Source organism: Schistocerca nitens, chromosome 1 (genome assembly GCF_023898315.1).
Source record: "Schistocerca nitens isolate TAMUIC-IGC-003100 chromosome 1, iqSchNite1.1, whole genome shotgun sequence".
Classification (NCBI taxonomy): Eukaryota; Metazoa; Arthropoda; class Insecta; order Orthoptera; family Acrididae; genus Schistocerca; species Schistocerca nitens.
Window position 1 is genome coordinate 796,007,842 of NC_064614.1, and position 16,349 is coordinate 796,024,190.

General features: G+C 44.2%; 1 protein-coding gene across 1 annotated transcript in view; it reads right to left on the reverse strand.

Annotated features, from left to right (window-relative positions):
• Positions 1–16,349, reverse strand: part of LOC126204136 (NGFI-A-binding protein homolog) — a 456,325-nt gene that overhangs the window by 158,180 nt on the left and 281,796 nt on the right. The window contains exon 3 of the mRNA XM_049938579.1: positions 12,589–12,726. Coding sequence (XP_049794536.1) covers positions 12,589–12,726 — 138 coding nt within the window. The remainder of the gene's footprint in view (positions 1–12,588; positions 12,727–16,349) is intronic.

Below are 16,349 nucleotides of genomic sequence, written 5' to 3' on the forward strand. Positions count from 1 at the left end.
CACGTTGCTCAGATTCCATCGGAACTACTGCGAGCAACTATCGATGACATCGTCTTACGGAGTCATCATCTCGTAGACGTCTCCAGTGCTCATGTTGAGCACACTGTCCAAGCGGCGGTTATTAATAAAATCAACATTATGCGTGTCTCACTTGTTCGATCTTTTCTGCCCATACTCTATTCCTAATCCATTACATATGAAGACATTTGTATGCGCCCTACTTGAATTCACATCGCCTGATTTGCATCTGGTAGACAAAATTGGGAACAATTTTTTTTCAGCGTAATTCAGTTCCGCATTACCGCAGTAGCATATCTACCACGTTTCGCTGCCGTACGATAATTACTGCCCATGGTGAACCTCTGTGAGTTGTTACACTTTAATTATAACCACCTCGTATATAAACGGAGCGGCGACGAATGGAGAATCAGTCCAGTGAGAATATCTACATCTACTTCTACATCTACATCCATACTCTACAAGCCACCTGACGGTGTGTGGAGGAGGGTACTTTGAGTACCTCTATCGGTTCTCTCTTCTATTCCAGTCTTGTATTGTTCGTGGAAAGAAAGATTGTCTGTATGCCTCTGTGTGGGCTCTAATCTCTCTGATTTTGTCCTTATGGTCTCGTCGCGAGATATACGAATATGGGCCTTAAATGCGGAAATACGCTAACATAAGCGCCTTTGACAAAGGACAGATCCTCGCGGCCCGACGCCTGCGAACGAGCATCTACTATACAGCGACGCTGGTCAGCTGTTCGCGAGCCATTGCCGTCACCATCTATGGAGAGTGGTTGTTGAAGGACGGTGAAAGCACGACTAGGCGACAAGATGTTGGACGTCTACGTCTCAACACAGAAAGTGGAGGTGGAGACTTTTTAGCTCTCTGATCTATGGCGCATCTGACGCTAGAGTACAAAGCCGGTTCAGGCACAAGAGTTCAGGAGCATACTGTTCAGAGCACGTTTTGAACATGGGGCCCTGCAGGCGCCTACCCTTACGTGTTGCCATGTTCATCGAACAAAGTCGACAGTTACGATTGCATTAGTTACGGGTTCCTCGACATGGGAGCATGTTGGATGCATCACTTTCCTTGCTACATTAGGTCGGACGGTTGTGTCCGGATCCGGCGTCATCCAGACAAACGACTGCTCGAAACATGCACTGCCTCACGGACCGAGGCCATTGGAAGCGTTATTATGCCACACGGGGCATTCCCCATGGCTTCCAAGGGACGAATGGTTGTAGTCAATGACACGATGACAGCTGTGGATAAAGTAAACATTATTGTGCACGAGCTGCATCCTTTCATGCTTGATGTCTTCTCCGACGGCGATGGCATCTTCCAACAGGACAACCGTTTGTGTTTCAAGGCCTGAATCGTGATACCGCGGTTTGAGTGGCACGGTAGCGAGGTCACGGTGATGTCTCGGCCACGAAATTCGCCTCATTTCAACTCGGTGGAGCACGTCTGGGACGTTGTCGGGCGTCAGCTCAGCGCCCTCAATCCACCTGCCCATAATTTACGTGGAACGTATGCGTCTGGTGCCATATACCACAGGAAACATATCGAGGACTGCCGAATCCATGGAACCCACAACGCTACTGTGTTACGTTCCAAAGGCGCACCGACACGCTATTAAGCAGTTGGTTATAATGTTTGACTCCTAATGTATGACTCACGCTACTCTCAACAAGGTGAACTAGAGAAACGATCATAGAAACAAATTATTATTTCCAAGCTGAAGTAGAATGTTAAGAATTCGTAAAGAACTAATAGGGTTCTGGTAAGTGTCACTCAAGATCTCTCCTCTAAAGGATGCGATACGGAATGACACGGGCTGAAAACTTCAGTTACCGAAAGAAAAAACTGTTTGTGGGGTGGACACAAAAATTTCATAAATGCAGAAAAACATAAAATATATCTTTCTATGGAAAATATGACTTCATATTCGCAAGAAACCGTCCAAAGTAACGGTGAAAAATGCACCTAACATTAACGCAGATGTTTAAACGATTCAACGCTTCTTCATATACAGCGAAGCCAGCAATGTATTCCCTGCTGTCCTCCCTCTTTTGGTTACAGAGTAGATAAGAAAAAGGACCTTCGCTGTGTGTGTTTTTGCTGCTGGGCTACAAGCAAACCTCATTCTGTCAGTCGGGGAACGCGATGTTTTATTGCAGCAGTTGCGGGTAAACGTTATTCACTTGCCCCATGTGACAGACGAAAAGTAGCCCCTGGAATCTACTGCCGTCTGATTGCACATTAATGAGCACTGAGGTGCTATTAAAGTAAGAAACCATTGAACTTTCTATAGAAAATTTAAGAAGAAACAGAGTGATATTTCATGTGTGCAGCTCACTGCTACGTTATCTCGGTCAGTGATTTCATTACAGGTTACGTATGGCACTGGTCACCAGGCTGACGAACTATATGCAGCTAAAAATTACTTGAACACAATTATTTTCCAGTAACACAACATGTTTTACAACACTGCAGCATTGATAATCGTATTTTTTGTTCTCTTGTCCATAAAACTAGTTTCATCAACATCTAAAAGCTACGATACATTTGGAAAAAAATTAGTGGCACATTCCGTTTCTGAATCGCAGTTCCGAAAGGTCTGCATATTACATGTATACGGGTGCCGTAACCTCTACACTGAAATCAAAATATTTTAGAGCCACAGATTTTCTTCAAACATTGGAGGGGCTGCATTGAGAAGATGTTGGGTCTGGTGAATACAGTAAATGTGACAACAATAACACGTACTTTAGATTCTCCAGTTTTTAAACTCCTAAAAATTGTCTATTGGCAAGTACTATCATATTCAGAGAAAACAGAATACCCTGAACGACTAGAGACAGGACGTCCATATCAACAGGACATGTGCATTACTGTGTTCTGCAGAAACGATTAGCATTTCAGTGACCTCGGTTCAGCACGTATACTGTCGTCTAGTAGGCACAGGGACCCGCACGGTCCCATGCGTGATGGCATCGACGTGTGTTGATGGTGCGAATGGCGTCCTGTGGTATACCATCCATGCTGCATTCATCTGGTTCCAAAGTTCATCTGTGGTGGTTGGCATTGGGTCATATTGCTGCATCCGTCGATTCACAATAACCCACGCATTTTGGATTGGCGACAAGTCTGGTTTTCTGGCTGGCCAGGGCAAAAGGCTGACATCCTGTGACGCCAAGAAGGCACGTGTTGTGCAACATCATATGGTCGTGCATTGTCTTGCTGAAAAATGGCGTCTGCGGTCCTACGCAATGATGTTATGGCTACGGGTCACAGGATGACATTCACGTAGGTCACATTGGTCACAGTCCCCTGGACACACAACAGCTGTGATTTGTGGATGTACCCACAAGCACGCCACACCATAAGATCTTGAGGTGGCGCTGTTATGTCTTGTGCGGATGCAGTCACTATGATGCCGCTCCCCCTGTCTGCGGCGAACCAAAATGCGGCCATCATTTCCAAACAAACTGAACCTGTATTCGTCTGGAAATACTACCTGGTGCCATTGCTGTCCTCAGTGACTTCGCTCCATGTATCATTGTTGCCTAGCAGGTTTCTGCACATTCGTCAAAGATAGGCGGAGAGGTGGACGACGTTCACGTAACCCATGCCGTAATAAACGGCGATGAACTGTCACCCCTGATAGTGTACAATATGTTCCAGTGTTCCACTGTTGCGCCACAGCCGGGGAGAATGCATATGTGTCCTGTAATGCCAGTCGGATGAGGTCTCGTACTTCTCGGGGGATGGCCTGGGTGGTGCGACCTTACCTATCTCGTAGTGTTCAAAAAAATGGCTCTAAACACTATGGGACTTAACATCTGAGGTCATCAGTCCCCTAGACTTAGAACTACTTAAACCTAACTAACCTAAGGACATCGCACACATCCATGCACGAGGCAGGACTCGAACCTGCGACCGCTGCAGCAGCGCGGTTCCGGACTGAAGCGCCAGAACCGCGCGGCCACAGCGGCCGGACCGGAGTGTTCTATGGCCTTCCGTGAACCATTCGGCGCACATACGTTGCACTGCCGAAACGCTTAGTCTCACAGGATCAGCAATTTCCCGGACGGATGCATCACATTCTCTTTCAAACGGTACGGTTCGCGCATAGGTCTGTGACGCATCTTGTACGTCTGCTCAAGTCACACTGACGCATTACCTTCGGTTTATAGCGGCATCGAAAGCCGCAGGCACATTTTAATGGTAGGTGGTGTTGCGCCACGATATCGATGTTGACCTTGAACCCACAAGTCAGCATGGTTCAACCGCTAATCATTTCTGCAGAACATACTAATGTACATGTTCTGCGAATATGAATGTCCTATCTCTAGTTGTCCGAGGTGTTCTGATTTTTCTGAACATGAGGAAATATCTTCCATACTGAAAGACGATTTTTATTTTATTTATTTATTACAATCCATGCCTCTACTAAGCATTTTTTCCCATTTCGTAGTTATAAAAGACATAAGTAGGTTGTACTTGCCGGTTAATATCTTTTGGAAGATGATAAAATGAATCTCTACGGGCTTCAGACAACACGACCCACAAACTCTCGGCCAAATGCAACAGAGCTCGGAATTTCAGGACCAGATGCCTCCGACTTATATCCACTGCTTCTGTTCCGTAGACGTTCCTATAATATGCTTATGAAATCAGCTGCTTCATACAACTTTAATCTCTGATCGACCGATTACAGCATGTGTATTTTCTCAACGTTTTCATGTATGTTTGCATTTCTGGAATGTCCTTCACTTACATCGTGATCGAGAGGATTACGGTCACTTTTGAATTCTACCGTACATGTGTTAACTGTTAAAAAATATGAAGCAGGCTCATTATAAACGTTCATCACGTCTGAATGAATTTTCATTGGAAATAAATCGTCTGGAAGAAAATTTTATAGTGGCAAGTATTCCAGTTTACCTCAAATGGAGATCGCGCGAACCCACCCACCCACTCATTCACACACACACACACACACACACACACACACACACACACACCCACACACACACACAAACAAATGCGCGCACGAGCGCGCGCGCGCTCACACATAGCTACTTTAAAACATGTACAAACAAAACTGTACCACAGATCATGATAACTTACTTTAATGAACAACGTCTACCAAAAACAGTGAGCACGAGTGCGATGCAACCACCTCGTTGCTGAATATGAAAATTTGGGGCCGGTATACTTGCGGTTGGTGTGAACACAGCAAAACCAGACAAAATGTCACACATTACATAATGTATAGACACGAAGATACACTTTCAGATAACGTATGGTAAGTCTCCTGTCTCTCTTATATCTCACACAAGAAGAAATATTTTCGAACACAGTACACTAGAATATTGATCTAGCTAGTCTGTAATCCTCTCAATATGAGGCAAAATATGATAAATTTTGAAGTTTTGGGTAAAACAGGCCAGAAACAGGTGACGCATTCATAATTATTACCTCATGAGGGAGTCACTGTCATCGCTCAACATAGCTACGAGGATGCATGTCATCAGGGGTGTTACTAGGTGTTTTGTCGCTCTAGAGGAGAACTGAAAAAAAGACGCCCTCTCTGCCCGATTCTCCCCCCACCCCCGCCCCCCACGACCACCATCAACATCCAACGGCACAACAATGCATATCTCCTATTATACTTTTAATCATTAGACTAAGGTGCCATCGTTTTCTAGGAAAAGTCTTTCATTTTCATGCTGTCTTAAATTCTTTTAAAGTTGATTGAGGACACCAAATGTCGTCAATTTTTTATTATCTCTCCTTAATTTTTGAAATTATCCAAAATAAAGGAAATAGAAAGAAAGTCCCGAACATTTAAACCAGAACACAACTGCATATACCGGTGCAACCAAATTTGGCATAAATTACTTATTTTATTAAATTGCAAGAAAATGGACTAATATAGGTATAGAACTATTTCCTGGTGCGAATGAATTTTGTCTTGGATTAGAAATTATGGTATGCTGATGGGAGACTTGCCGAAGCATCAGAGTAGGTTATCTGGATAATCGAGGTGTTATTTCGTTTCTGCTATAGCTGAAATATTTTTGGAATGAAGATTAAATCTCATCTTTTTCAGCATCCACTTTCTTGCGATTACATAAATAAATGACGCATGTTTGCATTTTATATTGATAGTTCTACAACCTTTGGCCGCCGCCCCAGTGCTGCAGTGGCCTAAGCGATTGGCTTCTGATCATTCGTCCGAAATGGGTCCGGGTTCTAATCCCAGTGAAGCATAGATGTTGTGTTTGTCTAAATGGCAATAATAATTCTGTATATTGTATAGACTAATTCTGTACATTACAGTGCAAAACTATAATAACATTACCGAAAAATTCAAGATTCCAATAAAATTAATAATGGAAACATCAAGGTCGGACTGCGTTCAAAAGGCCCGGGTGGCGTATTGATGAAAGCAGATTCGAGAAAAATGCGAATCGGCACGGGGGTCGGTAGCGGCTATTGGCAACCCGGGTAGCCAAAGGAAGCAATTTTTTAAAATGTCAATGCGGTTTTTTTACGTTTTAGCACATTTTAAATTTCTAATTGTTCGATGAAAAAAAAAAAGTATCCAATCAGCGCTCGAAGCGTACACAGAAAAGAATTCTTACATATTCTGTTATTCTTATTTTACAACAGGTAACAGTTCAGTTAAAACTGTAATGTCATTGTAATTTAATGATTTGCTCCATTTTTCGCTATTTGACTTGAAATTAATTTTTCCGCCCTTTGTCGCCCTTGACGGCCACATAGTCTTGCCTATTGGTAGAAACGACCCAGCATGTAATGACTTCATGGAGACTAATGATGTGGTTCTACGCGCCTCTTTCGGCACCCCTCTAAGCAAAATACCTCTCGGAAGAGTAATCTCCAGTCATTTCAACACACTGCTCGGCTGCAGTACTTGCAAACACGTCCTAGACACGTCCAGCAGGATTCGAGTCGGAAGCTTACGCGCCGAAGGCATTCAAACGATACCCTCCTTATAGCTTTGCGCTCGTCGACTGAGGTGTATGTGGGATAACAGTACAGTTAGTACAATGGAAAGGAGTGTCAATGACATTGGAACAAACGGTTGGATGTTTTTGTTCACAAACTTGCATTTATATCAACATAATCTGTAAACCACTGTGAAGTACATGGGAGAGCGTATTTAGAAACTTACCACATGTCAGAGTTTCCAGTCGTTTACTGAATTGGAATAACGACTGCTTAAAGGCCTATGAGCGGGCTGTAATTAGTCTAACCTTATCTCCACGATCTCTACAGGAACGATATGTACGGCACTGACGAATGCCTTAACATTCTTCGCTAAACACCGGTTCTTGAAATGTTTTCAATAGACTTTCGCCGTATAATTTTCGTCTGTCGTCAAGAGAATGCCAATTTAGATTTTTCACTATTTCCGTGACGATCTCCTTTGACTCAGACAAATTCGTGACCATTAGAGCAGCTCGTCTTTGTATACGTTCAATTTCCCCTGTGTGGTATAGATCCCAAACACTTGTGCAATACTGTAAGAGGGGACGCTCCTTGCGATACTATTTGCAGAAGTGCAGTTTACCTTTCAAAGACTGATTCCCACTTGCTTAATTATTCCTGTTACAAGCAATGGTATATTACACTAGAAACCCGTATAGAGAAGGGTTTACATGACACGCCACCGTAATGGTACCTCGCTCACTTAGTACAGCTTGAAGGCTCCGTAATTGAACATTGCCGTATAGATCATGACATGGTCCAATCTACACATACACAGCCTATTGCCCTTCATCCCTGGTTCGCAAGACATCATCTCAAAAAAGGGAAAGCTGAGTTCTGCACGAGCGATGTTTTCTAAATTCGTGCTGATTTGTAGACAGAAGCTTTTCCGTCTCTGGGATTTGATTGTATTGTAAATGAGAATATGTTCAAGCATTCTGCAGAAAATTGATGTTAAGGATGCTGGTCTGTTTGCGGGTCCGTTCGTTTACCCCAGAGTCACCTGCGCTATTTTTCGGCGCTTGGTACTTAGCACTGGGCGAGAGACAGCGATAAATGCAAGCTGAGTAAGGGGCCAGAGCCGTAGAGTAATCTCTGTAAAATCTAACTGGGAATCCATCCGGACCTGGGAGACTTATTTATCTTCAACTTCAGCTGCCAGGGATGCCCGTTACTACGTCTTCCACACGGGAGTCTGTGCGACGGTCAAACGACGGTACATTTATACGATTCTCCTGCGTGAATGATTTCTCAAACGCGAAATTTAAAACTTCAGCTTTTCTTTTTCTTTCTCCTATTGCTACATCAGAGTGGTCAACGAGTGAGTGGAGAGAAGTCTACGACCCGCTTAGCAATTACCAACTTACTACCCATATATATTCAGTTTTCTCTAGTAGCGCAGATAACATGTAGTGATGTTTAAGTATAGTGTTAGCGCTCTGCACGTTTGTTGGTCACGCTACTGTGCATAATCATGCAAACAAATTGCAGGTTTCAACCGTTCTAGAGCGCTCCCCACGCATCTCACGGTACTCTGACAACCATAGACGCATAGAGTTAGTTAAAAACAGCATCCTCAATTACGCACGTAACTGTTAGGCACGCTCTATCAGCTACTGCTGCCAGAGAAGTAAAAGAGCTGAGAACATACGCCCCGCACTTCGTGGCAACGTACGAACCAGCAGTCCTTTTTTGTTTGGTTGTTTATCACCGATCAGACACATGCAGGTATTTGCCTATAAATTATGCATCACCTGCCAAGTTTCAATAGACGTCTGCCATTAATCGTTGCACGATATCGACATCAATTTCGTTAATATTTCAATCTCCACACTGTCAAATCTCGTGCAGACCAGCAGCTGTTCCTTGCAGTAGGCTGTTAACCTTGGTGTAAACCGGAGCGTGAAACTGTCATACCGACGTCGCCAATACGATCCATAAGCACCAACGCGGATATTGAGAAATGTTCGATCCGAGTCGTCGGCTTTGACCACTGACATAGGAAACGTGCGACAAACGCCTTCTACAATATGGTGACTATAAAGTGATGTGATTGGCGATTTTTTTAGACGCGATAAGCTACAGATCAGTCTGTTAGCACAACCAGATTTATTTCGTTTCACATTCGTTGGCTTCGCCAAATCACAACCAAACTGTCATCTTCCAACAAAATGTATACCTCGGACTAAGCTACAGAACAATCCGTCATCACAAAGAGTCTTTCTTTCTTTCAAATTCTTTGGCTCGCCAACTAACAAGGAACCTGGGAATATATGCAAGCATTAACATTACGTCACTGGCCAAAGCCGACGACTCGTATCGAACATTCCTCTCGACCACACCAGGCCTGAGCATTCGTCACAAAGGTGATGTACAATTATGGTGTACAACGTTGGTTAAATGTATTAGGTTGCTTCGTAGTGTTTCTTCCCGAAGTTTACACAACAGATATACATAACAAAGACTTTAGTCATCAATAATATGTTCTCCTTCACTATTCCAAACTGTCTTATACCTCTGGGGTAACTTTTCGATTCCGCGACTGCAGAAATCGCGTAATTTTGGGGCGGAGAATTGATCGTGCAATGTTCGGAGTGCATTTTCAAACGGGAAAGGAAATTCCTTGTAGGTTGTTCGATAGAGAGCGAACAAGGTGGAAATATGAGGGCGCAAGATCAAGTGAATAAGGTGGGTGCGGAATAACTTCCCAACCCAACTCCTGTATAGAGTTTCTTGTCAGTCTAATAGAATGCGGGCGGACGTTTCGTGGAGTAGCATCACTTCACGCAATCTTCCAGGTCGTTGTTCTTGGACTGCATCTGCAATACGTCTCAGTTGTTGACAATAAAGGTCAGCAGTGATGGTCACGCCACGGAGATGCAATTCGTAGTACAACATTATCTTTTGTGGATGCGTGCAGGTCTTTGGACGGGGAATTGCTGCTTTGTTCGGTCTCAACCACTCCTTTCTTTTCCTTATGTTAGCATAAAGACGCCATTTCTCATCACCAGCAACGATACAGGGTAGGAATGGTCGGTGTTGTTCACGAGCCAATTGATGACGAGCAAGCAGAGATGCAGCTCTGAACACTCTCTGATTTTTGTGATTTTGGCTTTGAGCATGCGGCACCAACACGCCTGATTTTTGAACCTTTCCCACTGCACGCAAATGTTGCACGATGGTGGATCGAACACTGCTCGTAACATTTGCCAGTTCCCGAGTACAATGACGTGGCTCAATGTGGAGTAATGTGTTTAAACGATGAAATCTTTTTATTTTTCTACTGTGAAAATTGCAATTATGTTAGCATGGCACTTTTATCACTACTATTGGCTGGGTGGTCTTTGCTACCCAAAGACAAAAAGAAATAAATAAAAAAATATCCACGCAGTGGACTGGTCTAGCATTCCAGGCAGCTTCTGATTGTCCATGCTCGTTTAAGTGGCGGCAAACAGGCAAAACAACTGTGGTGACAATAAGGGTACCCGGATACGAAGTTAAAATCAAATAAAACAAACTTCATACAGCCATAAAGATTTGGGTTTTCCGTAGCTTTCCTAAATCGATTAGAGTTAATGCTGGTATGGATCCTTTAGAAACTACAAGCTTAATTCCATCCCAATCCTCTCCCAAAACCGAGCTTTCGCTTTTTTTTATTTTAGTGTATTTATTTCTAAATACTAGGACTGGGTCACTATACCACAATGTTCGTCTTGAGCAACAATTTTCGGACTCAACTACCGCGAACTGAGCAATTATGCTGTATGTCTACTACGGTGTGCTACTGGTTGCAGGTTGCGCTGAAGCCATAAGCAAGCAGAGAATAACACCACCCGCCGAGCGACACTGTTGTTTGGTTCTTTCACTTCTGATAGAGCCTCCTTGCAGGACTTTCGTCGAGGTTACTGCCATAATACTTCCAATATCCTCACTTCTGTCTCATAGCACCTCGATATCAACTTTTAACACCACGAGGAGTACTTCGAGCGCCCATGATTGGCGCATTCCCAAGTATGTGTAACACACTAACTGGGTACCAAAACTTAGCTAGTCTTTACTGGAATATTAAATTATTCATCAGCGTAGATCTGTATTACCCTGAAGAAAACTAAATGTATTGTAGTGTGCGTGATAGAACGAAAAGTGCCGATATTATTTGATCGGCGATCGATCAGTGGAATGAGTCATAACCGTCGACTATCTAGCTGTAACTGCCAGGAGCGATTTAAGGTGAAACGATCACGTAATTCTGCCCATGAGGAAGGTGGATGCCAGAGTGAAATTCACTGAGCGAATCCTAGTGAAATGTAATTGACTCAAGAAGGAGACGGCATAGAAAAAACACTTCGTTCGATGGATTCCCGAGTATTGCTTGTCAGTCTGATGCACTTACCAGGTGGGATTACTAATGGTGATAGAGAAGATACACAGATCACCGCATTTTGTGACGGGTTGTTTAATAAGCGCGACATGTAAATGTTAATCCAATTCCAGTAGCGGACGCTACAAAAAGTCGTTGAGCATTTCTGAGCGGTTTATGGGTAAAATACAGAGAGCCTGCGCCCCGAGAAGCATCAAAAATGACTTTGCTTCCTTCTGCACATATATCGCGAGATGGCCGTGATGCTAAAATCAGACATATTCCAGCTCTTGAGAAGCCCTATTGACAGTCGCTCCGTGCGTGTGCAAACAGCGAGTGGTGAAACAGGAGAAGTGGGAAACGGTGGTGATGCACGCAGTAATCCACGTCACGCATAGTAACACCGGGTGCAGACTAGATGCGTAGAAACAGATTCATTCCGGTTGTAGATCCGATCGATGGCAGCCCCAAGACTGTCGCCCAAAGAGACTTGTTAATCGTCGAAATAATGTGCAAATATCCAGCTGGATACTTGGAAAACTTTCTTAATGTTGGCGAGTGTGAGATATTTAAATCGAATACGTCAAGAAAAAAAAGCGAGAAGCAAAAAAAGGATGGCTTTTGTGTGCGGCAGACGCCGATGAATAGGTTCAGGTGCTTAATTGGAATTACTTTGTATCTTCGCGCATGTTGTCATCTTTTCTTCGTGAAATATGAGTGCTGTGTTGTAACGGTACGTGCTGAGGTGTATGTGGCTGACGTGTACTTGTTCGTGTAGTTAATGTAGATGAGAGATATGGAAGAGTGTGGAATACGGTACACAGCACCGAGGCTGTCGCATGGTTAGATCTGCATCAACAGTGTCACATGCCCTCGTTCATGAGACACTGCGTGGATTAGTGCAAGATCTTAGTGTAGTGTCTCACGATCAGCGACTGTACGTCGTCACTTCCCTTCCCCTTTGCAGCCAGATGCTGGTGACAAATTTTTTCCCTACCACCAGGATTCCAACCAGCTATGTCCATATCGTGTACCTCCGCATGAACGTGCGTTACCGGCTGGAGGAAGCAACGATGAGAGCTGAAGCCGTTATCAGCAACATGTAGCAGCTCATCAAGAGGCACCAGGGGGATTAGGAAAGCAGCGGGCCACACAGCAAGAGCACCAGCAGGCGGCAGGGCCGGCCGCAAACTGACCAGGGTTGGAGAGCCACTCCTGCAGCGCCTTCTGCAGCCGGCGCACGTGCAGCGGCTTGGACGCCATGCCCACCAGAGCCATGATCTCCAGGAACTCCTCCTCGCCCGCGTCGCACAGCTGCTGCACGTCGTCGCCTCCTGCAACGGGAAAACACGCTTGTCAGCCCAAACTAAGCAGCGCCCTCCTCTTCCGGACAATAGCCAAGATAATATCCAATTGTCAGTTTCCGCTCTCCTCACAATAATATAAAGTCTGGCCACTGATTTTCTGCCTCCGGCTCATCTATGCTTCAACGTCTACCGTAAATGTGAGTCCCAGTACCCAGTCTCCAGTATCCTTTGAGAAATCTCGTCCGCGGTAGTACCTCTACCAACACATTCCAACTTCCGTTCATCTCGAAACTCTGGATCTTCACCCAACGTAGTTTCAATTGCCTTCTCATTTGCGAACTACGAACTCATCAATGAAATCTACCCTTTATTCCAACCATAACCTAGCCTCACAAATTAAGACTCCAACCCACACTTTCATTGATCAGTTGACAGCCCATTCGTCTCCTAATATCCACATCCGATCTGTCAGTCCCTCCCCACGTGAACATCTCCCAACATTTCCCGCATCCCAATCCTTACCCACAGTTACTTATTGTCTGCACCAGAAGCCCCTTCATTTCATGCTCATAAAAAGAGAATGTGCATCACAGCACCATCATCTCGTCAAGTTTTACAATCAGGTGGCTTTAGAGTGCCAGTTTCGACATCTCCCGACATTCAAAATGGTTCAAATGGCTCTGAGCACTATGGGACTTAACTTCTGACGTCACCAGTCCCCAAAAACTTAGAACTACTTAAACCTAACTAACCTAAGGACATCACACACTTCCATGCCCGAGGCAGGATTCGAACCTGCGACCGTAGTGGTCGCGCGATTCCAGATTGTAGCGACTAGAACCGCTCGGCCACTCCGGCAGGTGCCCGACATTCCCCGGTAGAAGGAATGTTATGAGTGATGAATAAGAAAAATAAAAATCCTCTCATCTTACTGTAGGAAGCTAGAATTTGTCATTTACTACGGTACTTACCAGTGCTAGGGTATCGAACGTTTAACGGTAACTTGACCAGTTAGGTATCGCACGTCGTTTATGATACTCTTTGCAATTGTGCCAAGTTACCGTAGCTTCTACCACAGTTATTACTTTGTGGTGACTGCCAGAATTACGGCTTGTCTCACTGGAGTAAGTAAACACTCTCGCTAAATTTGACGCTACAAGTACAGACACCTCACACATCACACTAGATTCGCAGACAGCGTGCAATTCGACTGTTTTACTACTAGCTGTTCACGCACGCTGCGAGCTTCGAACCACCTAACATAAGGGTCAGTTTTGTCGACTTAGTAGTAGTAGTAGTAGTAGTAGTAGTAGTAGTAGCTTTATTCATCTGTCTTTCAAATTCTGAAGGTCGCAGGGGTAAAATACAGGGAGCGAAAGGCTATTTACAATTTGTACAGAAACCAGATGGCAGTTATAAGAGTCGAGGGGCATGAAAGGGAAGCAGTGGTTGGGAAAGGAGTGAGACAGGGTTGTAGCCTCTCCCCGATGTTATTCAATCTGTATATTGAGCAAGCAGTAAAGGAAACAAAAGAAAAATTCGGAGTAGGTATTAAAATTCATGGAGAAGAAGTAAAAACTTTGAGGTTCGCCGATGACATTGTAATTCTGTCAGAGACAGCAAAGGACTTGGAAGAGCAGTTGAACGGAATGGACAGTGTCTTGAAAGGAGGATATAAGATGAACATCAATAAAAGCAAAACGAGGATAATGGAATGTAGTCAAATTAAATCGGGTGATGCTGAGGGGATTAGATTAGGAAATGAGACACTTAAAGTAGTAAAGGAGTTTTGCTATTTAGGGAGTAAAATAACTGATGATGGTCGAAGTAGAGAGGATATAAAATGTAGACTGGCAATGGCAAGGAAATCGTTTCTGAAGAAGAGAAATTTGTTAACATCGAGTATAGATTTAAGTGTCAGGAAGTCGTTTCTGAAAGTATTTGTATGGAGTGTAGCCATGTATGGAAGTGAAACAGGGACGATAACCAGTTTGGACAAGAAGAGAATAGAAGCTTTCGAAATGTGGTGCTACAGAAGAATGCTGAAGATAAGGTGGGTAGATCACGTAACTAATGAGGAGGTATTGAATAGGATTGGGGAGAAGAGAAGTTTGTGGCACAACTTGACTAGAAGAAGGGATCGGTTGGTAGGACATGTTTTGAGGCATCAAGGGATCACAAATTTAGCATTGGAGGGCAGCGTGGAGGGTAAAAATCGTAGAGGGAGACCAAGAGATGAATACACTAAGCAGATTCAGAAGGATGTAGGTTGCAGTAGGTACTGGGAGATGAAGAAGCTTGCACAGGATAGAGTAGCATGGAGAGCTGCATCAAACCAGTCTCAGGACTGAAGACCACAACAACAACATATCTCTTTTTACATGTCAAAGTATTTACAGGTCTAGACCAATTTGAAATAAGCTTATTCGCATACACATACATTTACAGACTTCTAGTTAGAGACAATCATTAGATTTACTCCTGTTATACAATACTTTTTTTTTACAAATAACTTATTAAGTAATGTAATGCCATCGACTTTGTTTCGCCATCACTTTCAGTTGTTTCTCTTACATAGTTTTCAGTTTTCTGTTTAACGTTCACTCAAAGATATACACTACCTGATAAAAAGTGAAGGATACAGAGAAGGGAAAGGAAACGATTACAGTGAACATAGTATAGAGTCAAATCTGCAAAGAACTTGCCAGTATGCGCCCCTTAGGACGTTGCAACCTCTCTGGCCTGGATGCAGGCGCTGACTAGGTTGGGAAGGGTGCCATAAAGCCCTTGTATCCTCTCCTGAGGCAAGCTGGTCCACAACTGTAGTAACTGGTCCTTGATATATTGGTCAGTGACATTAGGATGGTGTTTATATCCGAGCTTCTCCCACACATGGGGATCTTGCTGGCAATTGGAGTACCTCAACATCACGCAGGCAGTTCACAGACACGTGTCAAGTGTGGACGAGTGTTGCTCCATTGAAAAATGCATCATTATAGTGTCGCTTGAGATGTAACACACGAGGAGACAGGAAGTCTGTGACATACTGTTGTGCCATCAGAGTTCCTCCAGGCACTACCAGCCGTGATGAGATGTCACACTTCATGGCTCCCCGCATCAAATCGCTAGGAGTAACACCGTCGTGCCTCTTCAAGACGTTTGAAGAATGGGACCTCTTCCCAAGACGCCGCAGTTCTCGCAGATGATGGTCATCTGGGACAGTGCAGAACCGCAATTTATTGCTGAACACTATGCGACGCTGTCGATTAGCAGTCCACATTTCCCGGTCACGTACCACTCTAAATGCAGCTGTTTATGTTGTGATGCTGACGACAGCCGACACTTGGGACTGTAATCCTTACTCTGGCTGCTGCCAGTCTCTGATCAATGGTGCAGGATGACACAGAATATTACAGGGAAAACATTACTTGTTCTCGGATGGCAGGCACAGATGTGAAGGGTTACGATTTGGTTGGAATACAATGTGGCGACCCTCATTTTTGGTGATCCGAGATGGTCGACCGTAAACTTGGCGACGTATATGTCTGCCTCTACGTTCCAATACAATCCAGCATTGGGTCACAGTCACATCTGATTGTCCCACAAATCTCAATATTGTACTATTCGACTAGCTGGCCAAACGGAGATCC